Source organism: Vulpes lagopus, chromosome 8 (genome assembly GCF_018345385.1).
Source record: "Vulpes lagopus strain Blue_001 chromosome 8, ASM1834538v1, whole genome shotgun sequence".
Taxonomy (NCBI): domain Eukaryota; kingdom Metazoa; phylum Chordata; class Mammalia; order Carnivora; family Canidae; genus Vulpes; species Vulpes lagopus.
Window position 1 is genome coordinate 124270660 of NC_054831.1, and position 27666 is coordinate 124298325.

The 27666-nt window shown below is 46.2% G+C and overlaps 1 protein-coding gene across 1 annotated transcript in view; it reads right to left on the reverse strand.

Annotated features, from left to right (window-relative positions):
- Window positions 1–5793: 5793 nt before the first annotated feature.
- NIPAL3 (NIPA like domain containing 3) overlaps window positions 5794–27666 on the reverse strand; it is a 53298-nt gene continuing 31425 nt past the window's right edge. The window contains exons 7-12 of the mRNA XM_041766573.1: window positions 24741–24837; window positions 22152–22287; window positions 20206–20294; window positions 17737–17800; window positions 15690–15784; window positions 5794–11134 (exon numbers count right to left, since the gene is read on the reverse strand). Of these exons, the coding sequence (XP_041622507.1) occupies window positions 10935–11134; window positions 15690–15784; window positions 17737–17800; window positions 20206–20294; window positions 22152–22287; window positions 24741–24837 (681 nt within the window). The 3' untranslated portion in view covers window positions 5794–10934. The remainder of the gene's footprint in view (window positions 11135–15689; window positions 15785–17736; window positions 17801–20205; window positions 20295–22151; window positions 22288–24740; window positions 24838–27666) is intronic.

A 27666-nucleotide genomic window follows, 5' to 3' on the forward strand; every position in this document is an offset into this window, starting at 1 on the left:
CTAACTTTAATTATTAAAGAATCCATTTAACCCACTACTTTGTATATATATAATTAAGTATATATAAAAAACACAGTACATATAAATTACTGGTTATTCCTTCCGTTTCACTGACCTAACTGTTAATAGAAACTGTTCTGATCATTGTAATTTTATTATCTGGAAGGGAATGTCAGGGTATGGATATTTTCAAATACTTTTCAGAAAAGGTTTACCAATTTATCCTGCCTCCTTCCTGTCTCCCTCTTCCCACAACCCTCAAACTGCAGCAGTATATGAGAGAGAGCCAATCTCGGGGCTACAGGCATTTTACTTAAAAGTCTTAAAAAAACTGCAGGCTCACGTGCTTCCCTCTTCAATTACGTGGAAAGAACAGTGGCACGTCCCTCCTAAGATGGTTTTGAGGCTCAAATGAACTATCTATTGAAAGCTCCTGGAAAACGATAAAATCTTAATAAAAATGGAAACAATCGATAACTATTACATTTTCATAAAGAGAAATATGTCTTTCAAAAAGTACGAATAATTTTGAGGATTTGTTACAGAAATATGTGTGTTCTGAAGCCTGGATGCTGCATCGGGTTTCATCTTGCTGTGTTGCTCTGAATTACAAAGACTCATTTCCATCTGCTTGCAGACCCAGAGGCTCCTGAATGAACTGCAAATCAGCTCAAGAGCTGTGGTGCCGCGCCACACTGCAATCGAACTCCAATAAAAATATATACAAGAAAAAGGGGGGGGGGGAGCTGCTCTTTAAATGTTTCCACCCTTGAATTTGTTAGATGGAGATACCATTTCCTGATTGACTTGAGCTGCAGATGGGTTGAAGAGAATAAAAGCTAGATGATCATAATAAGGAAGGAAGTAGTGGTGGGATGCACACAGAGCAAAGAAAAAAAATGGAATATTAGAAATGGACAGCTGCATGAATGGACCAGGAATTCAGATTATTTTAATTTTTCTTGACGATCAGTCAGAGTTTGATCAGGGAACAGAAATCACAACAGCGATTTGAACGGAAAGAATTTCATAGAAAGAATGGTTATCTAGATAGAAGGTTATGAACAAGTCACCCAACAGGTAAAAGAAACTCAAAGCGATCATGGCATCAGCAACTGCAGGCAGCAGCTACCCGTTCCTAGGACGAAAGGAACCAAGGGAAGAGGTTGTGATTGTTAAAACTTACAAGATAAGAAAATGTTCGGGCACAAAAAGGAATGAAGTACTGACACATGCCACAACTTGAATGAACCATGAAAACATGCTGAGTGGAAGAAGCTGGTCATGTTAAGTCCATACATTGTATGATTCCATTCCTGTGAAAGTCCATTCATGTGGAAGTCCAGAAGAAGGAGATCTATCGAGATAGAAAGTGGATTAGTGGCTCCTCATATAAGTGGACTCGCAGTATTTGTCCTCTTGTCTCAAGGTGGACAACCAAGATGTCCTCAAGGTTCGGCCATGTGCTAGCACATGTCAGTATGTCCTTCTTTCTAAGGCTGAATAATTGACCGGTTGTATACACCAGTTTGCTGATCCATTCATCCTTTGATGGATGGCTTGAGTTGCTTCCATCTCTTGGCTGTCATGAAGAAGGCTGCTCTGAACGTGGTGTATACATATCTGAGTCCCTGCATTTCTTTTGTGCATATGCCCAGAAGAGGCATTTCTGGATCATATGGTAATCTATTTTTAATTTTATGAGAAATCACCATACTGTTTGCCATAGTGGCTGCACCATTTTGCATTCCCACTGCCAGTGCTCGAGTGTCCCCATTTCTCCACGTCCTTGCTGATACATGTTCATTTCTTCACAGTGTTTCCTTTCGAGGAGATGAAAATGTTCTCAAATGGACTGTGGTGATAGTTACACATATTTGTGGACATACTAAACACCATTGAATTATATAACTTATAGAGTGCATTGTGGAGTGCCTGGGTGGCTCAGTTGGTTAAGAGTCTGCCTTCAGATCATGGTCTCAGGGTCCTGGGATCGAGCCCTGCATCGGGCTCCCTGACCAGCAAGGAGTCTGCTTCTCCTTCTCTCTGCTCATACTCTCTCCCTCTGTCTTTCTCAAAGAAATGAAATCTTAAAGAAAAAAAAGAGTGCATTGTATGGTGTGTGAATTATGTCACTAAAGCCGTTTTTAAGGAAGTAAGAAGAAGGGCCCCATGGAATTGGGCCCCCAACCTTGAGGAGAGTGTGCTGATATCTCTGAGGACTGGGGCCTCAAAGCTGGTTGTGCAAAAGTTGAAAAGAACCACAAAACTAGGCTTTATTGCTGCTCTGTGAGGCAAGGCAGTGTCCCTGGGAGATGTACACAGGGACAGGAAAGAGACAGGAAGGAGTGAGCCCCTTCCTCCTATAGCCTCACGGTCCCCCTCACAGGCAGCCAGGGAGCAGTAGCACAGCAGACGGGTAGCTTGCAGAGTTCCAGCCCCAGCATCCCAACGCCATCCCCTAGAAGCGCAGGTTTGGAGCTGAGTGAAAATAGCTTAATGACTTGCTGTCTTAATCTATTCTGGTTGCTATAATAAAATCCCATAAACTGGGGGACTTATCAACAAGACACACTGATTTCTCAGTTCTGGAGGCTGGAAGCCCGAGATCATGGCACCAGCATGGTCAGGTTCCAGTGAGGGCCCTGTTCTGGTTATGGCTATTCTCTGTACGCTCACATGGGGGGGAGACAGCAAGCCGGCTCTCTGGCCTCTTCTTGGGAGGGCACTAATCCCATGCAGGAAGGTGTAGAGTGTGTGCATATCAATAAATGAAAATATCAACAGCTGGGTTAGCTTTGCACAGGGTTTCTGCTGTCCTGGTAAGAAGAAAAAAATATGTATTTGTGTATAAGCTATGAAATACGAATTGTATAGTATCAGTGATTCCCATATGACTGAAGTGCTCTTCTATTTGCATTTAAGATGGGTATGGCATGAAATAAAAATGAATGGTAAGAAATTGTCCCTCTGATGATAATTTTCCTGCTCTTTGAGCAAGGGGTCCCTGCATTTTCACTTTTTGCTGGGTCCTGGAGACTGGGGAGCTGGCCCTGCAGGTCTTTTGGTCTGGATTCAAAAATCGTGGTCTTCTCTGGATTCAAAAATCGTGGTCTCCGCCTTCTCCTGAACTCTTTTCTTTCCTTGTGGCCCACCCTGGGCACCGGGTCAGGCTAGGCCCAGGCTCTGAGGCCATCCTCCGTGCTTCTACTGCCTTCCCTGGTTTTCTCACCTCCTCCTTTGTCCTGATCCTGTGGCCTTTCATCTCATGACTCCCTCTATGCTAACATCCTCCCACCTTCTGCTGTGTGCTTTGCACGGAGTCTCTCTTTTGTTCACTTGCTGTATGTATGTACCTAGCACACAATAAATGCTCAAGAAACACTTTTTTCTGCTTAAACATTTGTTTTTTTCCTCTTTTTATTATGAAAATTTCAAGCATCCATAAAAATAGAGACAATAATTTAAACAACCCTTGTGGACCGTGGCCCTCTTTGTCTACATCATCCTGCATTTTCTGATCCCTCTCAGTTCATTTGTCTTTCTCTTTCGTGCTGATGGATTTCCCCAAATGCCTTGTGATTCTCGGTAGACAGCTCCCAGTTAGGAAGAAGGAACTCTGTTGCTTACTATGGAGAGCGGCTGTGGATTTCCTTTGCAGTTGTGTGGGTGTTGACCAGAACAAAGGCCTACTGTCCCCTGAATGTGGGGTGATTCTTGTTATCTCTGAGGAAGTGAGCTGGGGCCTTCCAAGGTGTGTGAGTGAGGGGCCAGCAGGCCGCCTGGGGAGGTAGGAAAAAGCAGGCAGGCAGGCAGGACTTGACAGGAGAGAGACAGAGACAGAGACACACAGAGAGAGAGACAGAGTGCTTCAGTGTTTCCCACACCCGCAGGGCTGCCTTTCCTTATTTTCCCTCCTGGTCAAGTGGAGAGCCACGTTTCTTGTGCTCTATCCTGCCTCCCTCCCTACCCCAGTATCCTTGCCGCTGGGCCCCCCACAGCCAGATCTTCCACCGTTTGGAGTAATTCTTAGGGCTCCATGTGGGGCAAATACTGCTCTATGTCTGTAGGGCCTGTTAGAGTCTTCCGAGGAATCCCTCTGACGGCCACCCACAGCACCCTCATTCGTGGCACCTGCTGCCTAAGCCCAGAGCAGCTCCGGGATCCGGAGGAGGTGAATGCAGCTGCTTAGGCTCCATACTGGGCAGCAACTTCTAACGTATATCTTGGGCAGGATTAAATAATTTTTTTTCCCTTTCCTACTTAAGTTCAGGGAGTGTGTCCTCTTCTTCTCTGGCCTCCAGGGCTTACACAAAGGCCTCATGGGTCAGGTCCCTATTCCCTTGGACTTCTCCTCCAGCCCAGAGACACAGCACCAGCCTTTGTTTCAGCACCTCTGAGGTTTGGTTCCACAGGGCTCCTCTTTTTGGATATAATGTCTAAATTTTAATAATTCCAACCTCTTCCTTGTCTTCTCCCAGCCCTGGTGGGTGTGTGTGTGGGTGGGGGGGGGAGCTGCTTCTCACAGTTGCCACTTCTATGACACCTTAGCATTCTCTCCATTACACTTTTAGTTACCTAATTACCAATTCTTTATATTAAATTTTCTGTTCCAGTAACTGGTGTGGTTTCTGTCTCCTGCCTGGACCCTGATTGATTCAACAGCTGCCTGAGACATCAGGTACTCCGTGCATCACAGGAAGGCGGCGTATCTCAGGCAACGGTGAAGATGGACAAGCTAATGCTCTCATGCCACTCCAGACTCAGAGAAAGTTACATTCTATGCTAAAAAATAAATACAGTATTTAGAAGTAAAAGACTTTTTGTATATTGATGTATCAAAGACTGGATTTAAAATATACAGAGAGGGGGACACCTGGGTGGCTCAGTGGTTGAGCATCTGCCTTTGGCTCAGGTCGTGATCCTGGGGTCCTGGGATCAAGTCCCACATTGGGCTCCCTGTGGGGAGCCTGCTTCTCCCTCTGCCTGTGTCTCTGGATCTCTCTCTGTGTCTCTCATGAATTAAAACAAAAAAGAGAGATCACAACCTGAGCTAAAACCAAGAGTCGGACACTTAACCGGCTGTACCACTCAGGTGCCCCCAAAAGAACATATTTTATAGAAATAATTTAATTATATGTAAAACAAAATACATAAAACCAAAAGATTTTCTCAGAGCAAAAAAATACTAAGCAAATCAAAAAGCAAATAATCTTTGGGGAATACTTGCAAGTGTTCACATCACAAAGAAGGGGTTAGTCAATGTGAAATACAAGTAGCATGTTCAAGTCAAGAAGAGACTTACAAAGCCATAGAATGTGGGCAAAGGCTGTGGACAGTTCACAGAAAAGAAACACAAATGTAGTGTATAAAAACACACAAAGATACCTAAGTATTATTCATGTGGAGAGAAATGTCTGTGACTTGAACATCTTTGGACATTTTGGTAAAAGTATACGACAGCTATCTAGTTGCCTGAATCACTCTGGGATGCGATGCACACGAGTGTGAGGGATGTCTGCAAGAATAGATTTCTGGGCCTGTTGTTTTTATGACAAACAGCCTTTTGGAGAGTTACAGATGGGCTTTGTGGATTCCTTTTTTTTTTTTTTTTAACTTATAATCTTGAGAAGTAAGCGCACAAATGTTACTAGGGTGCAATGTTGAAGATTCACATTTCAGTGTCAACAGAAGTCAGCAGGCAACCTTTTCCCTGTGATGAGAATCTTCTCATTATACTGGTTTCTCAGTCCACTCAGGCTGTTTTAACAAAAACATCCATACACCGGGTAGTTTAAACAAACAAGCATTTATTTCTCACAGTGCTGGAGGCTGGGCATTCCAAGATCAAGGTGCCGGCAGATTCAGTCTAGTGAGAACCCACTCACTAGTTCATAGTCCTCTCACCTGATGGAAGGGGCAAGGGAGCTCTCTTTTTATAAGGGCACTATGAGATAAGAGAAAATACGCATATTGGTCTCTGCACCCTGTCCCCAGCATAGAGCTCCTAAAGCCCTTGTAATTTCCTGAGTGGTAAGAACACTCAGAGCATCTCTTGTCCTAATGTTTTCTCTTTGATCCTGTTCCTGGTTCTGGGCTCCTAAACCTTTGTAAATTTGTGAGTGATACGAGCACTAGAAGCAGCTTTCATTCTAATGAGGCGATGCTGGGTGGGCTCTTGGATGGCTCCTGCGGGGGGCTGGTCACCAGGAAACCAAATCATGATTAGAAGATGGGAGTTCTCAACCCCTGGAGAGGGGAGAAGGGCTGGAAACCGAGTTAATCATTGCTCAGCCTCCATAAACTGCCAATAGTATAGGGAGGTAGGTGAAGACATCCACAAAGGGAAGTTGAATGATCTCAACTCCTTGGGGACAGAAGCTCTGGTGCTTGGGACTCCCACGTTGCTTCAATGTGACATAACATCCTGATGGGATGCTGGACATAGTTGCAAGACTTTACATTTATTCATTGATCTGATCCTCATAACCACCTTTAGGTAGATACTGTTACTATCCCTGTTTCACAGATGAGGCTCAGAGAATTTAAGTAACTTGCCAATGCCACACAGCTAATAAGTGATGGAGTTAGGAATCAAGCCTAAGCAGTTGGTTTACAGAGTCTGTACTCTTAACCACTGCAGGGGAAAAAAGTGCTTAATTCAGCCTTCACTACACTCATGGGCATCTCTAGAACTGTAACGTTACTACAGCCACCACCAGCTCTGTGTGAGTATTTGAGTTTAATTAAATTGAAATAAAATTAAAAATCTAGTTCCTACGTTGCACTTGGTCACATTTAAGATTCTCAATAGCTACATCTGGTTAGTGGCTGCTGTACTTGGCAGCACACAGAACAATTTGATCACTGATGAAAGTTCTATTGGACAGCACTTATTCTAGACAACTTTAGAAAGTATTAGCCAAACAGAAGACTCAAACTAAACAGGTATCACATGGATTTTTTTAATTAAATATCATTTCATGATGTTATTTACACCTAACACACATTTAAAAAAAAAAAATAAGACATGCCACATCAGCCATGGAGTTAACGAAATATAAGTATCCACACAGAATATATTCTAGGGTGACTTCATTTACACAGCTTCTCAGAGAAACATGGAGTCATTTTTTTTTCTTTTTCTTTTTTTTTTGCCTATCAGCCACTGTTGGGCCAGATTCAGAATTCAAAAAAGTGCAGGGTGGAGGGTCTCCAACACTATACTGATGGATGTCTTGTATACACACAGTACCAGCAAGCTGGCTGGTTTCCACCAGAAAAGCAGTGGAAATGTCAATCTCCCATCCCTACCCAGCAGTCAATTGCACACTATAAGAACCCCATGTGACCTGAAGCTTTAATGTGATGGCATCATAAGCCCTGTGGCTTCAAGAGGGGTCCGGGGGAGGGCTGAACTCTCACCAAAGCCCACAGGTACCAGTCTTTGCCCTGGTTCTAATGTCTGATTAGAGAACCCAGAGTCCCAGTCTTTAGAAGGGGGGAACAGAGTGAAGAGCAGAAGAAAGATCAGACAACAAGTGAAGGTTTAAACCCAAGTTTGGTGACCTTCCCATAGGTATAGGCTGGTAGGAAGGAGAAAGACGTGTGATACTTAATATTGCTTAGAGCATTCCAGAGGGCTTGAGGAATGTCAGAGCCAAGAGAAAAAAAAAAAAAAAAAAAAGAACCAGGGCTGTGAGTAGAAAGTTGATGTCCTCTTCCCCTGTGCCAACAGTAAGTGCCACCAGCAAACAGTCCATTTATACTTGGAGACCAAGGTTGGGAGAAGATAACCCAGGACAGATTCAGAACTCTGGAGACCAAGGTTCTATGTTGTCTGGTCTTCTCGAACACTCGGACGCCTACTGCTGGCTTCCCACTCAGGAAACTGCCACGCACCCTCTGCTCAGCCATCCTGTGGCCCCTTCATAGGATAATGCCACTGCCCCCAGCAGTGCTGGGGCACTGGAGGTCCAGGTCCCAGCAGCAGTGGCTGAGTGGCATTGAAACCACCAGTTGGCCAACCTGAAACTATGATGCACTTTCATCCACTCGTCTCATTCTTGCCTGGCTTGAGACTAAAAGGCTTATGGTTTGAAAAGGGAAGAGGTGGACTGAGGTTGGGAGCATATAAAACCCCCAAATGATCACCGGGGCCTGACACACTCCAATAGATTCCCTGCCTACCTTCCATTTATCCACTCTGCTCTCATCCCTTATCCCAGCTCACCTTAGAAAAACCACCTAGAAAATCTGAATAACCGCAAAACCAGATGTTAATTCCCCTTTTGTGTCTTGTTCCAGTGGGCTGACGGCTTGACCTTGAAAAGTGACTTTTATCATCCCTTCAGATTGTCTCTCTATACTCTGCATCAAGCCTCCTTTCCAATCAGTGCTGACCCTGCCATTCTCTTCCTTATGAATCATCAATGGCTCCCATGCTCTCTGCGATACCCCTTGATCTTCAGCAGGCATTCAAGGCCTCCATGATTTGGTCTCTTTCCAGGCTCACCTGGATGCCCACCACTCTCTCCACCTCTCCTTTCTTTGCCAACAACCACTCCCTATTTCTGTGCCTTTGCAAATGCTGGCCCCTTGCCCCTCTGCCTGGAGGGGTGGTCGCCCTGCTTTCTATGCTTTGCTCAAATCTTAGCAAGGTTTGCCCCCATCCATGAGTGAAGGCCAAATCATCTCCGATTCTTTTTATTTTTTTAATTAATTTAAAATTAATTTTTAAATGTGTGGACTCTATGCCACACATGGGGCTCAAACTCATGACCCTGAGATCAAGAGTCATATGCCCTACCGATTGAACTGGCCAGGTGTCTCAAAATCACCTTTAATTCTGAATACCCTGTTGTGGGCTCGCAGTCTGACCTTTAGAAGGGCCCCCGTAACTGTCCTTTTTCTGCGCACTATTGCAATGTGTACCTCTCATGGTTTCCTGGGTGTGTGTCTGCAGGGCAGGGATCATTACTGTTCTTTGTAGCCTTCACCATTCAAATGTTTTGTTTGTTTTTAAGATTTTTTTCCCATGGGGGGGGGGCGAGAGCATAAGAGCAAGTAGGAACAGGGGTGGGGAGGGGCAGAGGGAGAGGGAGAAGCACACTCCCCGCTGAGCAGGGAGCCCAACGCGGGGCTCGATCCCAGAACCCTGAGATCATGATCTGAGCCGAAGGCAGACACTTAACCAACTGAGCCACCCAGGCGCCCTCATCCAAAATGCTTATTAACACACAGCAAATGCCTCTCAAACGTTGAATTGAGTGGATACCTATCCTGAAGAAAACAGGTCATTGTCTGCTGCCTTCTTAGGCAAGTAAGCCAACAATACGGAAGAGGTTAAGACACAATACCTAAGTGGTTATCACAAGCAGCAGATGCCAGTGTTTGAAGTCAAGGTAGTAAATCGGTATTAAGCACAATCCATAAAGGTTAATGATCTATCAACACTGGTCTATTAACACTGTGATCTCCCCTATTAGCTAAAGAGTACCCAGGGAAACATTACGTGTAGTTCTAAGTAGTAATCGCTGGATGGATAAATGCCACCGATCCTATGGGAATTATTTGACCTGCCAAATAAACCCCGGACAGGAAACAAGGACTGGTAATTCCAGCTCTCCAGCAGGGTGTGTTGGCCCCTGGAGGTTTTAGCAGACCCTCTCTCGATCAGTAGGCTTCCGAGGTGTGTGATCCCTGGACTGCCTGCATCAGAACAACCTGTGTGGCCAGATAAGAACACAGACTCAAGCTCCTCCCCATCATTCCCACTTAAACAGAGTGTCTGTCCTTGGGGTGTAGGAATCTGCACACTCCCTAGGGGGTCCTTATGCTAAAGTTTGCAAACCCTTACTTGCCATTCTCAGAAGTATACAGTCAGTTTAGGGAGGGACAATCATGGATGTAGCCTGAAAGGAAGCAGTGACCCCTTACCAAGAATGCCTGCTTTCCCAGACATGTGTGCCTGGGAACGAGGACCCAGTCTCGGTCAACTCCAAGGAAATTAACCGATAACTCAAGCTTGGTTTGATGGAGACTGTCTCTGAGGTAAGTGCCCTAGATTCCCAGAGGCCCTTGCTGTGCAAGAACATACACATAAAACAGCCAGATTTTCTGCCTCTCTTTTTCTAAGTGGTGCAATCACTTCTTATAAGATGAAAAGGGATTTTTCTTCCTTCATGTTTATGGGCTAACGTATCATTACCCCTGCTCCTGTCCTTACTTTCCTCCTACTCTTAACTTCTCCGTTCCTTTGGTGGGGAGAAAAAGCAATTACATAGTTCACAGAACCAAAACCAAATTAGGTTTCAGAGCAGATCTAATATAAGCACATCAAGCATGTTTTCACTAGAAGGGCAGGGACAATTGGAAGGCAGAAGTGCATTTCCTACAGGTGGATGATAGAATGTTCCCAGGGCTGGCCTACTATGCCTTGTGATGACTACACAAATGTTACTGGAAGTACGGGAATCGTGAGACAGGGAGGATCAGGCAAGGGAAGATTAGATTCAGAGGTCTCCAGCCTTTCACTGGATGTGGAAAGTGAGAACGGAATCTCTGCCTTGCTTCAGCTCCAAGGAATGGGCAACCTTTGGTCACTGACGGAGGAAGCTCAGTTACCACCCTCGGGGATGCTTTCCCGGAGCTGGCTGGGCAGTACCAGGCGGAGTCTGAACTCCGCACTTCCCCCAGGGAATACTGCTTTCGTCCCCCTCACCCCACCCTGGTCACCTGAAATCTCCGAGACCAAGATCATGTGTTCTTTGCTAGAGACAATGGCTCTTCGAGATCCCCTTCTAGAGAGTTCTCGGTTTAAGAGATTAAGATGTGAAAGGCAAAGTTTAGGATTCAGGGTTGAACCACTGACACCACTGACGGCTTGAGAGCAGTTATAAATGGAGGGAAGGAGAGTCTCCTTCGAGGTGGGCTCATTCCTTCTTGGTGTGTTCCAGGACTCGGTAGGGAACCCCAGAGGCACCCCCAGAGCTGTGTTCCTCTTGCATAACCGGCAGCGTGGCAGGAGCGTAGATCTCAGAAACGTTGTCATTGTTTTCCAGGGCCCCATAGGAAAAAGAAGCTTTGAGGTCAGGCTGAACTGTCATTCCCTTGTCATGCATGTTTTGCATACCTGAAATGAAATCCATTTTCTCCAAATCATTAGGTGGTAAGGGGGCCAAAGGAGACTGCACCGTCCCCCTCCCCGCCACAGACTCATTACAGTGCTCAGGCACCAGTCACGTGCCTTGCCAAGTTCCTGAATGCTTTAGATTGGAAAAAAAACACCCTTAAGTATATGCTAGCAATATTATGGTTGCTAAGCAACGAGGGATGAATCTTCAGGAAATATGCACACAGGCCAGCCACTGTCAAGATAACCATGGGTTGGCCTAGAATGAGGTGGGAATGTGGGTGGGGGGGGCCAGAGGGAGCAGAACCAGCACTGTGCTTTGAACGTGGTAGATGCCAATACTTCTCTACAGAATGCAACCAGGATCCAGAACACTTCCTTATCCCCTAAGAGGGTAACTTTCGTGTCATGGACACGTGGGGGTGGCAGATGCAGCAGGACACTCACAGAGAGACGCTCTGGCCTTTAACAGTTAACATCCCTGATCGGCACAGAGGGTAGGTGCGATTCTCTCTGTTGCTTCTGGCACATGTTGATGTTGGATTTCTACTTAAAGTTGAGAGAGAAGACTTTAATCATTAATTCTGTTAGCCTTACTCTACAATTCCTGGTCTTGGAGGCCAGCTCTCTCCCTAGCAGGGAAGGAAGACTTCAAATTCTCTTACCCCCAGGCTGTCCTAAGAGACTGAATGCAAAGAGTCCTCTCTTAGACTACGAAGATAACAGCAGGTGCCAGACTAACTACGCCCAGGCTCTGGGCTGAGGGCTTTAGATCTCTATAGTAACAACAGAAAGCATGAGAATAGCTAACAGGTACCTGAGTGTTGAGCTGATGGCAGACCCCAGTTCTAAACAGTTGAGAAGTTTTATCTCATCTGATCCTCACAAGTAACTGATAAGAAAAACGAGGCAGTTAGAGGTTAGGTAACTTGCTTGAGGTCACAAAGCCAGCAATCTGGCAGTGCTGGGATTTAAACTGGGGTGGGGGTGGGGGGTTTGAATGCAGAGGCCCACACTCTTAACTGGAATGCTATAGGGCCTCCTGGTGTACTTCGCTGAACCTCTGCCTCCCCCACAAATCCTATCCTCAGCATCTGGATAAGAACAGATTTTAAAAGGTAAAATTACTTGCTCGAAGTCACACAGCCGGGCCCTGACACCAAAGCCCATCCCCTTGTCCACTACATGAATGGCCTGCGAAGACTGAGTTTTCATGTAGGTAGCACAAGCCTTAGCTGATGGTCATTTGAAGGGTACAGTTTAAGAATGTGCGGTTTGGATTTTGGAGTTGGGGGGGTTGGGGAGGAGGCTTGGGGGAAGTTAAGGGGATGCCTGTTCCTTAGGAAAAAGGGTTGGCTTGCCAGGCATGATTTAGCTTTTGGATTTTTTCATTGTTTCTCAGCCAAACAGTGGCAGGACTATGCCTATAGCCTAACAGATGTGGGTTTATTGATGCACTGCAATGAGGGAGATGTCCACCCCAAGGAGCTGTGGGATGTCTCAGTAACAGGGTGTGAGAAGAGACAGGATTTGGACTTGTAGACAATTTTGGGGACAGTTTAAGGAAGCAGGGCTTTGCTTTGGATTAGATGCTGTTGGGAAGTGGGGCTAATTTTATAATTGGGGATCTTAATAATTCTTACGCAGATGGAGAGAAGGCTGTGTTGAGGCTAAAGCTGTAACTGGTAAAAAGGCTGTGGTCACTCGTGTTGGGGGGATGGTCAGTCCTCCGTGGTTCAGTCAAAGTTTGTTTAGGTGTTGTTGTTGTTTTTTTAAATTTTATTTATTTATTCACGAGAGACATACAGAGAGAGGCAGAGACATAGGCAGAGGGAGAAGCGGGCTCCCCACAGGGAGCCCGATGCGGGACTCAATCCCAGGACCCTAGGATCACGACCTGAGCCAAAGGCAGATGCTCAAACACTGAGCCACCCAAGTGCCCAATGGTCAAGTTTTGCCCGTGTTCCTGTGTGACAATGGAGTGCTCCTATTTGTGTCTTGACCTGTCATGGTTGGGGTGGCCCTGCCTGAGGCTGATGTGCTGTGAAATTGTTTATTTTCAGTTAGGGAACACCAAGGTCCAGCTGTGAGTGTCAGGCCAGCTCCCAGCTATCAGGACTGCTTTTTCTTTTTTCAATTCATTTCCATTTTTTCTTCTCTCATTCATTTTTTTTTCACTTTTTTTTCAGGTGCTAGAATTATTTAAACCCTCTCTAAATTGTGACATGTAGTATACTTTTTTGGAAATAGAATGCTTCTTGAACTGTAGCTACTGGTCTGTTGTGCAGATACCAATCTAGATAGACCAAAAGCAAGGTCTGACTTTGGGAAACCAAGTAGCTAAGAAAGACACTCTGCTTAAGCAGTTTTATTTTTTAAATTTTAATTAATTTATTTCTAATGTTTAAAAAAATTTATGTAAGTAATCTCTATACCTAATGTGGGGCTTGAACTCATGACCCTGAGATCAAGAGTCACGTGCTCTTCCAACTGAGCTAGTCAGGTGCACCCTTCATTTTTATTTTTTTAAAAATATTTTATTTATTTATTCATGAGAGACAAGAGAGGGAGAAAGAGAGAGAGGCAGAGACCCGGGCAGAGAGAGGGAGAAGCAGGCTCCATGCAGGGAGCCTGATGTGGAACTTGATCTCGGGACTCCAGGATCACACCCTGGGTGTGATGGTGCTAAACTGCTGAGCCACCCCGGCTGCCCTTTTCTTTTTCTTTTTTTTTAACTTTTTTTTTTAAAAAAAGCAGTTTCATTTTTCATGTTCTACCTGGCATCAGATCAAACAAGTGTTTGGAATTTCTGAAGTTTTTTTAAAGCAAAACGTGTTTAAAACGTGAACCCAAATTTAACCAGGCATCTACCAAGTCCCAAACACTGTGCAAGGGACCTTTAACATATTATCCCACTTCCCTAAAAGAAGGAATCCCAATTTACAAGTGAGGGTCAGAGGCCTTGGGAGGTCCAAGGGCATGCCCAAGGTCACACAGTGGGTGGGTAATAGAGCTGGGATTTGAATCCAGGCCACCTGAACTTCAAGCCCATGCTTTGCACTATACAGAACACGTCTACTCGAAAGTGTCCTGACATGCCACAGCAACGGGGCAGGGTCTCCTTTTGTGAAGATCTGACTTCTACCGGTCGCGAGGTACAAAGAGGAAGCCGGGAGCCACATCCACAAACAGACCACGGAATATTGATATGTAAGGTTACCTTAGGTTACCTTCTATTTTCCACTAGCAGATCTGTATATATGCATATACAAATACTTATAGAGATATATACACATACAGTTTGTAAACATACAAACACACATATACATACACATACTTGCACACACAGAGTTGACACCTCACCTATCTGGAATTCAGCTATCCAGCGCCCTCATCTATCCGGGACACAGCCGAGAAACAAGGAAGTAAGCAAAAAAGGCATCTGAGCAGCCAGATTAGAGGTTTTAAAAGTCCATGCACTAAAGCTCATGCATTTAACTACTAGGAAAAAGCTTAAGGCCCCAACTCAGAGCTTGTTTATTCTAATTTTATACACAATTCCAACAAGTGGGGTCAAAGTGAGAAGTTTGACCTGGAACTGCTATACACAGGTGAGCTAGTAATAGCATGAATGACAGACCACAGTTTGATAGCAAGGGATGAGGAAATAATATAGAAGTAGGCACATAAACCTTGGGGCCATTTAGTGGAGGGGCACCTCAGTTGGCCCTGAGAACACACCTGTATCCCAGAGTACTTTGTTAAGCAGTACCGTATGCCAGCAGTGGGGTTATAGTTTGCCCATTAGGGTGTCTTAATGAAAGGTGGGCATTATTTTCTAGAGAGAGTTCCATCTTTGTATCTAAAATAAAAATCAATTTTGACTTAAAGAGCACTGGTAACCTACAGAATTTAGGTCAGCAAACCTGGGTTAACTTTCCTAATCTGGGTCCCTTTGGGCTGGGGGCGGGCACCCTCCAGTTCTCCATAGACTCAGCCACTCCCTTCTGCACAATACTCTGGAGATTCACACCTCTGTTACGGTCACGGACTAAAGGCATTTGAGCTTGTGCTTCTCCATGTGAGCTCCCAGCAACTTGGGAAATTAAGCTTTCCAGAACAATCCACTCTCTTGTGGCATCTAAGAAGTGAGGTGATAGTATCTGAATGTTACTCATCCAATCTTCTTTCCTATCTCTGGCCATTCCTTTCCAACTAGGTGAATGGATTCTTTTCCTTTCACAGACATGAAGCCTGATATACAGGTCATAATTATATCCAGTGTGAATCAGGACTGTCTTTAAGAGAGCCCAAAATAGACGTGGGAATTGGCAAGATGGGCTCAAAACCAACTGAGGTGCCTCAACCATTGCCTCCTATTTGGCACAGCGAGATTTAAGAAAAAGAGAGGGAGAGAGAGACAGTCACACCATGACGGCACAGCACACCTGCCCTGTACCAAACCCAGCAGCTAGTTGTCTCTTTTTAAATAGGAAGTAGCAGTCATTCTATATGGATGGGCTGGCTAGCTGGGCACATAGGATTTTAACGTTACCTGGCATGGCATCCATGGAAATATAGGGCTCAAATGGAATGGCCTTCTTCCTGTTACGTGTGATTAAGAAGACACCCAAGAAGGCAATGAGGCACCTGAGGAACAGAGGAGGGAGAGAGAGAAGAAAGGCCAGAGTGAGGGTGAGAGGGTTCACTTTACAACCCAGGTAACAGGAAACAGGGGAAAAAAGGGCTGCAGGCTGCAGAGAGGGGCTTGCTGCTGTGCAGACTGGGGAGGCTGCCTGCCTGAGATGGGCAGGGAGCAGATGCAAGATAAATAACAGCTTCATACGCCTTTCATGCTGCACTGCATTGATCAGAATGAATTAGACTCTCCCAGGCAAAACTCCCATGGCTCTTCACTTCCATTTAGCCTGTACCTTAGAACCTTGCCTTAAAAAAAACATTTTTTTTTTAAATAAAAAAAGTTCTTTATGCAATCAATACAGGAGGAAAGTAAGAAAAAGTTAGAAAGTCCCTGAACTCCCCCTGGTTCCACTCCCCCAGGTAGGTGTATATTCCTCTAGAGTCTTTTCCCCCCCTTTCTCCTAGAACTTAAATAGGAACACTTTCTAAAACCTGAGGTGTCGTTTACATGCACAAACCCTAAATGTAGTGCTTGATTAATTGTACCTGTGTGTATACTTTTGTGATTACCACCTAGGTCAACAGAGAAGACATTTCCATTCCCTCCACCCCAGAGGGGTGCCCCTCCCAATCCATGCTAACCCAGAGGAAGCCACTATTCTGACCTCTATCACCCAATACTTGATTTGCCTATTCTTGAACTTCTTTATTTTATATTTTAAAAGATCTATATATTTATCTGGGGGGGGGGGTGGAGAGGGAGAGGGAGGTGGGTGGGGCAGAGGGAGAGGGAGAAAATCTCAAGCAGATTGCCCAGTGAGTGGAGTCTGACCCAGGGCTCAATCTCATGACCTGAGCTGAAACCAATAGTTGAGCACTTAACTGCCCTACCCAGGCACCCCATCCTGTTCTTGAACTTCTTATAAGTTAAACCATACAGTGTGTACTCTGGTTTCTTTCACTTGTAAATGTTTTTTTTTTTTTTACTTGTAAATGTTTTTAAGGTTCATTCACTTTATTGTATGTATTAGTAGTTCATTATTTTTAATTGTTATATTGAATCCATTGTCTGAATAGGCTATATCATCTCTCCTGTTGATAGACATCTGGGTTGTAACCAATTTGAGTATATGATGAATAAAGCTGTTATAAATATTCGGGTAGAAGTCATTTTGTCAATATATGTATGTATACATTTCTTTTGGATATATATCTAGATGCATTACTTCTAGATCATAGGGTAGACTATACATTTAAAAAAATCTAATTTTTTCCATTTAGTGTATCCTAGACATGGTTTGATGTCAGTATCTATAGACTGGCCTCGATTTTTCAAAATGACAGCATGGGACTTTATTATATGAACATCCATAATTTATTTAACTGTATCCTACTGCTGGGCATTTAGGCTACTTCTAATTTAGGCTACTTCTAATTATTTATTTACAGAATTAATTTTTAAATTAATAAACAGCTTCATCCATGTGTCTTTGTGTCCCATTTGGAAGGTTGCATCAAACATTGCTCATTTACAATTTTTATTGACATTGTCAAATTGTCCTCTGGTATTAAAGATCTGCTCAGTGTGGCAGTGAGCTGGTCTCCTCGTCTTCTTGCCAACACAGATATTATCAATCTTGTTAGTTTTTGCAAAATGATGGCCATCTCATGTGGCTTCAAAATGTATTTCTGTGATCTGGGGTGAGGCTGAGAGTCTTTTCATGTGTCAAAATGGGATATTTTAAAAATGACAAAGAGATTAAAGCCCAAAGAAAAGAATGGGAAGGAGATAAAGCCCTTTGGGGAGTAAAATGCTCATTTATCTCTGGGGGACAAAGCTCTGAGTCCTGGCTGCTCCCCTGGCTCTAGAGGGTCGCCTGAGAGGCGGAAGCAGTAGTGAGGACAGAGAGGCAACCACCACAGTGCAAACCACCTCATGTGGCCAGAGAACAGGAACTCACCCCAGTGCAAACATGCAGATGTGCAGTGCATCCTCCCCAATGAAGTCCAGGTAAAATACTGCACCTGGAGCAGCAGATAATAGAAAATACAGGTGAGCTATTTTCAAATCACCTCCTTGCCAGTCTGTCTAGGATTCGGTAAGCTCTCTTCCCTGCAGGAAACCAAAGTGCTCAGAAACATGATGACCAGCAGGGTCCACATTAGAAGAATGGAATAAAAGCCATTTAAGGGGACAGATTATCTTCTCTTTTTCCTTCTATACCCTTCTTACCTTCATCTTTTTTTTCTTAACTTTTTATTTTGAGGGATCCCTGGGTGGCGCAGCGGTTTGGCGCCTGCCTTTGGCCCAGGGCGCGATCCTGGAGACCCGGGATCGAATCCCACATCAGGCTCCTGGTGCATGGAGCCTGCTTCTCCCTCCGCCTGTGTCTCTGCCTCTCTCTCTCTCTCTGTGACTATCATAAATAAATAAAAAATTAAAAAAAAATTTTTTAAAAAATAAAAAAAACTTTTTATTTTGAGATAATATTAGACTCACAAAAATAGGGAGTTTGCATGGACTGTGCACCCAGCCTCCCCTAATGAAACATTGTAGGAAATAAACTGCAGACCTTATTTACCACGTTTTACACATACCTTCGCCCATGGTTTTTGTTTTTTGTTTTTATTTTTAGGTTTATTTATGTATTTGAGAGAGAGAGGGAAAGAGAGAGAGAGAGGGTGCACGTGTGTGCGTGAGTGAATGGGGTAGGGAAAGGCAAGCAGAAGAGAGAGAGAACCTGTTAAGAAGACTGGGTGCTGAGCAGGAAGCCCAATGAGGGGCTCAATCCCAGGGCCCTGAGATTAGGATCTGAGCCAAAATCAAGAGTCTGATGCTCAACCAACTGAGTGACCCAGGCCCCACTCTCTAGTCTTTCTTTTCTTTTCTTTTCTTTTTTTTCTTTTCTTTTCTTTTCTTTTTTCTTTCTTTCTTTCTTTTTTTAAGATTTTATTTATTTATTCATGAGAGACACACACACACACACACAGAGAGAGAGAGAGAGAGGCAGAGACATTGGCAGAGGGAGAAGCAGGCTCCAAGCAGGGAGCCTGATGTGGGACTCGATCCTGAACTCCAGGATCACGCCCTGTGCCAAAGGCAGATGCTCAACCCTAGAGCCACCCAGGCGTCCCTCTCCCATCTTTCTTAAGATGGAAAAGCAAGGCTTCGTGTTAAGCTATCAGAGCCTTCTAACCTTGCATGGTCAGCAGATGGCAGGCCTGCAGGCCTGCTCCTATGGTGTTAGAGTGACAAGCGCTTGCGACCCTCAACTGCCCTGTAGCCAGTGTCTATCTGGACTCATTTCACCTCTAGGGGCTTCATGGTGTATCCTCAGCTCCTGATTCCCACCCAGCTTCTGCCTCCATTGTGCTATTGGCTATTCCTTTCAACCTTGACTGGACTCAGGGTCTTGACCATGACCTAAATCTTCACACTGGGTCCACTTTCTGGCTGCTTTGGGTCAACGTCCCACTGGATCCGCAGTACTGCTCACAGCACAGGCCCTGGAAGGCCATGTGCCTATCTTGTTCTTGCCTCTGTGAGCAGGATTTGGGCACTGATTGTCTAAAACGCACTGTAAAACATACGGCTTTAGGGCCAGGCTTTCCTCAAAGGGAGGCACACTGGCTCTTACTGGTCTTTTCACTTTAAAGATTTTAGTCTTCATTGCTCTTTAAAAACCAATACATTCTGATAGGCTTGCAGCCTCTGAAGCTACTCTACCCATCTAAAAAGTAGGGGTGGAGTAGAAGAAAGGGGGAATATAAAAATGATGACAGGTTACCCAGCACCTATTACACTGCAGATGCTTCATATGTCATGACCTCTAGAAATTGTAGAGAAGAAATCTGTGGTCACTTAGTCAGTGGAGCTAGTAGACGGTGGCAAAAAAAAATCGTTAAAGAAACCCTGTACAGGGATGCCTGGATGGCTCAGCAGTTGAGCGCCTGCCTTTGGCTCGGGTCCTGACCCTGGGATCCAGGATCGAGTCCTACATCAGGCTCCTTGCAGGGAGCCTGCTTCTCCCTCTGCCTATGTCTCTGTCTCTCATGAATAAATAAATGGAATCTTAAAAAAAAAAAAAAAAAGAAAGAAAGAAATCTTGTACAAGTTGTACCAGATACATACTGCACATATTTCAATTCTGGGAGGTGAGTGTTATTACTCCTATTTCGTGAACATGGAACCAAGGCTCAAGGAGGTTAAGTGATTTTCCTAGAGCCACACAGCTGTATGTCTGTGCTGGTGTGCAAACCCAGGTCTCTCTGGGTCAAAATTCTGTACTTTCTTCTGAAGACACATACAACTCTCACAGGTAAAACATGTCGGCAGAACTGGCCTTTTGACAGAGCCTCATCCCACCACATTGGGGTAACGTCCCTGCTGCTAGGGTAGGAGATGGAAATCTAGTAGTCACCACCCTTACCTGCTGTGATGGCAATGGTAGTGGACAGAATGTAGCCCACGCTGGCAATCAAAGAGGAGTCGTACATCTGTGAGGCTTGACTTAAAAACCTTCAATACAAGAACACTCTGGTCAGTGGGCGTGTCAGAAAGGCTGAAGTGACAGCTGGTGACAGTAGGCTTAGCTTGAAATATGAAGACAGCACATGAAAGAAGGATGCCACCCCACTGCATCTCTGGGTCCTGGGTCCACACTTTGCTCCCATTTTCCCCTGGACACACAGCCTGTTCCCCACACAGCGGCCATGTCCTGCCGGCCTCACACCTCTTATCATGTGGTTCTTGTCACCTGAAATGCCTTTGTCCTCACATCAGTGTCCCCTGTGTCCCCAACCCCCTACGAAGGGCCATCCTGTTCTCACAAACAGTCCAAAAAACTCATACAGCACTTATCACATTTTGCCTGTCACTGTCATTATTTTTTTTTTGTTATCATTTTTTTTAAAACAAATACTCTTCTTCCTGAAAAAATCATGTGCTCACTACAATAAATGCAGGAAAAAGGGAGAAAGAAAATTAGAATCATTCCCACTCTCTCCATCTAGGATACACAATCCCTCATTTCAGAATATATTCTTTGTTCATCCTCTGTGTAGCATTTTAGGTATTACTACTAGTTGCCTTACAGTGACGTATTTCCCACTCCATTGTACTTGTCTGTTTACAGGACTAGGAGAGACCCAAGGACGGTGACTATTGGTCCTGCCTCTGTGTGCGGGAAGCCCATGGGCCTGGCAACAGGAGGCCCTCGGTGGATGTGTGGATGTGTGCTGACTGGGTGAGTGAGATGCTCCCCAGGAGTTGGATTCACCTCTGTAACCCTGGAGTGCTCAGCACAGAGCCCGGTGCTGGGTGGGCTCAGGGGTGATGACCAGAATCTCTGTATAGGACTCAGGACAGTAATAATCAATATAATAATAGTTTCATAATCATAAAAGAGGCTGAGATTTTTGGGAGGTTATCCTGGGAACAGCTCTGAGAGCTTCATGCTTCTTTTAGGAAGGGGCTGTTGTTATTCTCACTCGTGGACAAGGAATCTGATCTTAGAGAAGCTGAGGCAGAGGCCTGGAGTGGAGGGGTGTGGGGCGTGGGTTGGGGAGCCTGATGCCTGGGTTCACACCTCTGCCCTGCCCCTTTGGTTTCTCAAACACAAAATGAGGATGGTATCATCTGCTTCAAAGGGGTTTTGTGGGGGTCAAATGAGTTTAAGTTCATGTGAAAGTGGGGTGTGTGAGCAGCTTCCACTGGTACCCCCACAGCAGTGGTCACTCCAACAGCTGCTCGAGGCCACTGCTGGAGGACGGTGAGCCCAGGCCACCAGAGCCTGGGGCCTGCCCTGCCCAGGATCAATCAGCCTCGTGTGCCACACTGAGCCCTGTGCAGCAGGGCCATCAGGGCTCTCTCAGACACTCTGCTGGGCACTGGGTCTCAGATGGGGACAAGGCCCAGGCCTACCCTCAGGACTACCAGTTCTGAGACAGAAATGATCATCTCACTCTTGGGGAAGACTTTTTGAGGACAAGAAATGACAACTTGCTGTTTCCCACCTAGCGGACAAATAGGTGCCTCATGGGGACTGCACAGCTTCTTCTAGAGTCCCTGAAACAGATGCCTGCCTTGGAGCAGAGGGGAAGTGAGGGCACCTCTGATCTCGCACTTCTCACAGTTTGAGGCAGAGAGAAAAACACATCCACTCCAGGCTTTGTCTTTCAAGCTGCACAGAGTCCCTCCATGTGACAACTCAGCAAATCAGTGGCCCCTCTCTCTACAGTAGACGCTGAACTTTGGTGACAGGCTGTGTCTACATGTTTTGCCTTCCCTACAGCTTCAAAAACACATGAAATCAGGCCCAAGAAAGGGCAGAGACCCATGAGGAGAGGCCCAGCAGGAAAAGAACTTGCCACTCACGCAGCCTGGTAGACAGCAGTAGCCACCATGCACACGAACATCACGTAGAAGATGGGGTAATCGAGTTGCAGGTTCCCCTGTATGGACAGGACGAGCATCCCAGCCACGGCCTTCACTGTCACCACCGTCATTGAGCCTGCAGAAGGTGAACGAGGACGAAGGGAGGGAGTTACACCCTGGAAGTCAGTTTATGACTCCTAAGGACTTGGTAAAAAAAATGGAGGGAGCCACCCTGGTGATGATGAAGATGCCATCTGCATCAGATCTCATACTCCTTCCATGAGTTGCCTGCTCTGTGCTACATCCAAGAAGAGAGGCAAGCAAAATACCAACAGATGCTTCCAAATGTCACCTCTGAACTCCAGCAAGAAAAGGCATTGAGTCTAAGTTTCTGAATAGCAGAGAGACGGCGCTTTGCCTGGAATGTCAAAAGAATCGTTAAATGGATAAATGAACTTCCTTTGAGTATCATTCTCATGGCAATCACAGGGAAAAAAACATGTGGTGTGTAAAGAGCGCTCTCTCTCTCTCTATTTAAAAAAATTGGGGGGCACCTGGGTAGCTCAGTGGTTGAGCGTCTGTCTTTGGCTCAGGGCATGATCCTGGGGTCCTGGGATTGAGTCCCGCATTGGGCTCCCTGTAGGGAACCTGCTTCTCCCTCTGCCCATGTCTCTGGCTCTTTCTGTGTCTCTAATGAATAAATAAAATATTAAAAAAAAAATTTTTAATGCTCACTCACTTGTATTTTTAAAAATATTTCATGAGACAGAGGTCTCTGAATGTTTTTGAATCCTACCCCTATGCACATGCATGCACATACTTTTCAAAATATTCGTGTTTGTGCATCTTAAAGGGCTACTCATATAATACTGTACTTGTATGATTTGCACATTATAAAAATATGCAGGAAATATCACTGCTCACCTCACTGTGGGGGCTACTGCTTTACTCAGTGGTGCAGAAATGATTAACTAAATCGTCAGAACCCCCTGCCAAAGCAGGAGTTAAGAGAAACCACCCCCAAGTACAGGTACAAATGAAGCCCCTCATTCCGGCTGAAATGTTGTGCTTTCCTATTTTTCTCGGTTTCTATTGGTTTTCCCTCTTGCCAACAGCCCACCACACACAGTGGCTTCTGGACCGCCCAGGGACCTAGATGACAGCTTCCAAACATCAGTAGTTACAACAGACACTTTCATGAGGGTGTCTCTGTTAGTGAGAAGGGTACAGAAGGAGCGTGCCCTTAGAGCCTTCCGGCCTTCCTACTCACCAGGGAGGACTTTGGGGACCGTGACCTTCCAATCTTCTTGAAAAATCACCAAGGAATGGACCCCCGATATAAGCTACTCAAGGGACAAACCTCTAAAGCATTACGCTCGGTGAAAGATGCCAGTCACAAAAAAGCCACATATTATAGGATTCTATTTATACTGTATACTTTAAAGAGGTAAATTTTATGGTATGTAAATTATATCTCAATAGAGCAGTTTAAAAAAAAATCAGGGAGTTGGGTGGCTCAGGGGTTGAGCATCTATCTGTCTTCAACTCAGGTTGTGATCCCAGGGTCCTGGGATCAAGTCCCACATCAGGCTCCTTGCAGGGAACCTGTTTCTCCCTCTGCCTCTATCTCATGTCTCTCATGAATAAATAAATAAAATATCTTAAAAAATAAATCAAAATAATGGAATCTTGTCCTACAATGGCCCCTGTCTGTCACTGGAGTGGCTGAGGGCCTGTCACTGGAGTGGGGGCTTGGTATAGGAAGGACAGAAGACCCACCACATGTCTTGGGCACTCGTGCCCCTCTCACTAAAGCCTGCTCTCCCCTCTGAGATTTGGGTGTTCTCCTGTGCCTAGTTTTAGAGGACAGTGTGGCTTACGCGGGAAGGAGTCACCAGCCTGAGGCCACAGAGTCCCCAGGAGGCAGCAGTGGGGTTCCCCCCACCTCTTCGCTGGGAGGCATGAGCACTTCTCATAGCTCTAGTTAGCGTATCAAACCCCGTGCGGGGCCAGGCCTCGCCTCAGTCTGATGGAGGAGCCATCTGCCACACTGAACTCATCCCTCTGGAAGGAGAGGCAAAAGGCAAAAAAGTGAGGGAGCACAAGCAGTTCCTGCTTTTTTTTTTTTTTTTCAGTTCCTGCTTTTGACTCCAGAACTCGTTCCCAGCCTAACAGGTTCACTGGAGCCCCAAGGGCGGGGTTGCTGGGGCCTGCCCTGCCTCTGTCTTCTCTGGAAGGACTCCTGCCCCACCCCACCCTTACTCTGCTTCCCTCCTCTTCACCGGCATCCTCACTGCCCCGACTCACCTAGCACCTCTGCATCTGTTTACTTGCCTGAGGGCCAATCCTCCCTTCAGACCGGAGCCCCCGTCCCTAAGGCCGGGGGGCCCTCTGGCTCATTCACTGCCATGCCTGGTTTCCAGCACCGTCCCTGGCACTTAAGGGACTCTCGGGATTTGAGCAAAGGACACTGAACGCAGTCAGCCGCCTTACAGAACTGAAGGAACTGATGGAAGGCCCTCGGGTCAGCGGGGACCTCGTGGCGTCCCCTGATGGTGGCAAACCTGGATCCCTCAGACCCCCACTTACCGAGTAAGGCCACCAGGAGAAGAATCACGATGATGTTGTTGGCGTTCTTCTCCTTGTAGAAGTACAGCAGCAGGCAGAACAGGACAATCTCCACGAGCTGTGGACGAAACAGCAAGCGGGGCGGTCAGCGGGGAGGGGGCCGAGGACCTGGGCAAGACCGGGAGATGCTGGTGGGCTGCGCGGGAGTTTATGCTGAGAGTCAGACTTGAAAGGCTGCTGATACATCCAGCATTTCCCAAACTATTGATCGACACCCGAGGGGAAAAGGAGGGAACTCTGAATGCACTTGGAGGGAAACTCTACACCTTCCCTGGGTAACACCAACAAGGAGTTCACCTTGGAGCTTTGGGGGTGATATGCTGGCCTCACACGCACCCCCTCCATCTCATCTTAGATGGCCAGGATCCATTGGGCTGAGAAGGTCTCTTCCTGCTTTTGTTGCTCTGTGGTAATCCCATTAAAACTGAAGGTCAAAGAGGGAGACACTTGTTCACTGAGCAGAGGAGCTCCCTGGTCTAAGTGGACAGGTATACACGCCCTCATCCCCTAACCAAGCCTCCAACATGTGTGGCTCGGTAGGGTAGAAAGACAAGAGCATTTGGAGTCAGGGAGGCCCAAGTTGGATACTGGATCTGCTTCTAAAATGATTGTGTGACCTTGGGTAAGTCGCTTAACTGCTCAAACCTCAGTTACCTCCTCCGTGAAAGACAGATAAGGATTCTTAGTTTTCAGGGCCATGATCCCAGCTAATACTTTTAAATACAGAGCCCTCCGTACTAGGGCTCATTCAATCAGCAGAACAATTCTACGAAGCAGGCACTATCACAATTCTCAGCCAACAAAAGGGCAGAGCTGGATCTGAACCTGGAAGGTGTGGCTCCTGGGCCTGTACACTTTCCCACCAGGCAAAAGCGACAAAGCCTAAAGGCAGGAGGCCTAGGAAACGGGGATTAGAAGGGGCTCAGTCAGTAGAATCACTGCAACTGTGAAGAGAGTGTTCCCTCCTTGCCTTAAAGACCCTCCTCGCTACCCCTTAAGGGCTCGAAGTCAGGCCAGCGCCAGCACCCAGCAGGAGACAGCAGGAAACCTTGATGGGGCTCAGCTCCAAGTGCCTACCCCAACCTCCCACAGGAGTTTCTTTATCATGAAAACCAACGCAGAAACATTAGTGGGCATTCTAAAAAGTTTTTAAATTCCTCATAATTAGATACCATTAATGACACCAGCTGTTTTCATTTTCCTGTTCCTTCCCATCTTTGTTGCAGTGAACGTGTTTTATCTATTCATCATCATAGTCGATGCACAGTTTTGTACTGGGCTGTTTTAAGTCACCAAAAACAATTCTCGTATTTTATGACGGTGTCATAATTATCTTTAATTGCTGCAGAACACACGATGGAGTAGATGAGTTGCTCATCAACATTCCTAACCATCGAGTGTGCGCTAAGGAGGCCTGGTTTTCCAACCATTCCTCATGATGCTTAAATGTGGTGCTGGAATAGCGCTGGGCCTTCTACGGCAGGATGGCTGTGTATGCATCCTCGAGTTCTGGGAGCGTGTCTCCTCCCTCCCTCCCTCCCTCCCTCCCTCCCTCCCTCCCTTCCCTCCCTCTCTCCTCTCCTTCCTCCTTCCCTCTGTCTTTCTTTTCCTCCTCTCTCCCTCCTACTCTCCTTCCTCCCTTTCCCTCCTTCCATCCCTCCCTCCTTCCTTCCTGTCTTTCTTTCTTGAAGTATAGCTGACACGCAATGTCACATTAGTTTCAGGTGTACAACCCCGTGACTGGACAACTCTCTCCACTCTCTGTGACGTTATGCTCACAAGCGTACCTACCGTCCGTCTGATATACGCAGTATTTGGCACCTAGCAGATAATAAATATTTACTGAATTTGATTTGGCCAAATCTCTCCAGCTGGCAGCAATGGGGTACAACAGAAGTTGCTCAATCAGAGGGCTGAGAGCCATCAGGGGGAGGGAGCAGGGGAAGGGACAGAGGCAGGGAAACAGTGTGAACAAACAGCTCCCCCCAGGGAGAGGTTTGGCCAGGGGTTCCACTGGATATCTCTTGTAGGAGCCGCACTGGAGATCAGTGCCTGCACAGCAGTCTCCTGAGTTGCCCTCAAGTTACCTTTAGCCTATGACAGGGGTTTTCTGCCATTTTTTGCACATATGGTGATGTATGCACCAGCTAAGCATGCGCAGTTGAACCAAAGCGCCTAAGTAACAGAAAATGTCTAAGTTCCTCAGTGTATCAAGCTGCTGCTGCTGCCCCCAGGACATTGCATAAAAGCTTCCTGCTCTAACCCCAAGAGGAGACAGTGCTCTGACAGCTACCTGCCTGTCTCCTTACTGGTGACAAGTAATAAAAGGACTTTGCTTTCGACACTTCCTCAGGTTGTATTCAATTTAACAGTGATCCCCGCCTACCCCGCCCCCCTCCCCCCACCCCGAGTCCAGGTACAGCCCGACACAAGGAAGAAAGACAAACTGAGTTGGTCACTGGGCATCTGCCAAGTGCTGGCTGATTTCTACACAGCCTCGCATCTACCAGGTGCCAAGGTGCCAGTCCTGGTCCAGTGACTTGCACCAGCTCATCAAGAAGGAGGCAGAGCTTCCAACTAGGTGACATGGCCAAGGCCACACAGCACACAACAGACTGTAGCCCAGGCCTCCCTGAGAGGAAAGTCTGTTTTCCGGGATTAAGCTTTTTCCGAAGACGGAGGCTCTCTGGTTCTGTCCTATAGCCATGTCTCCATGCCCAAAAGGGGCATGCGGGGGCTGGCAAGGGGTCAGGAGATGATGCAGTTCCAATCCTGGGGAAATCTATCTTCTGCCTTGTGAGCCAACTAAGAAAACAGGACCTTCTCAGTCTTTAGAGTGGTGCCAGACTGCTTAAGTCAGAGCAACAACAGTGATCACCTTCATCAC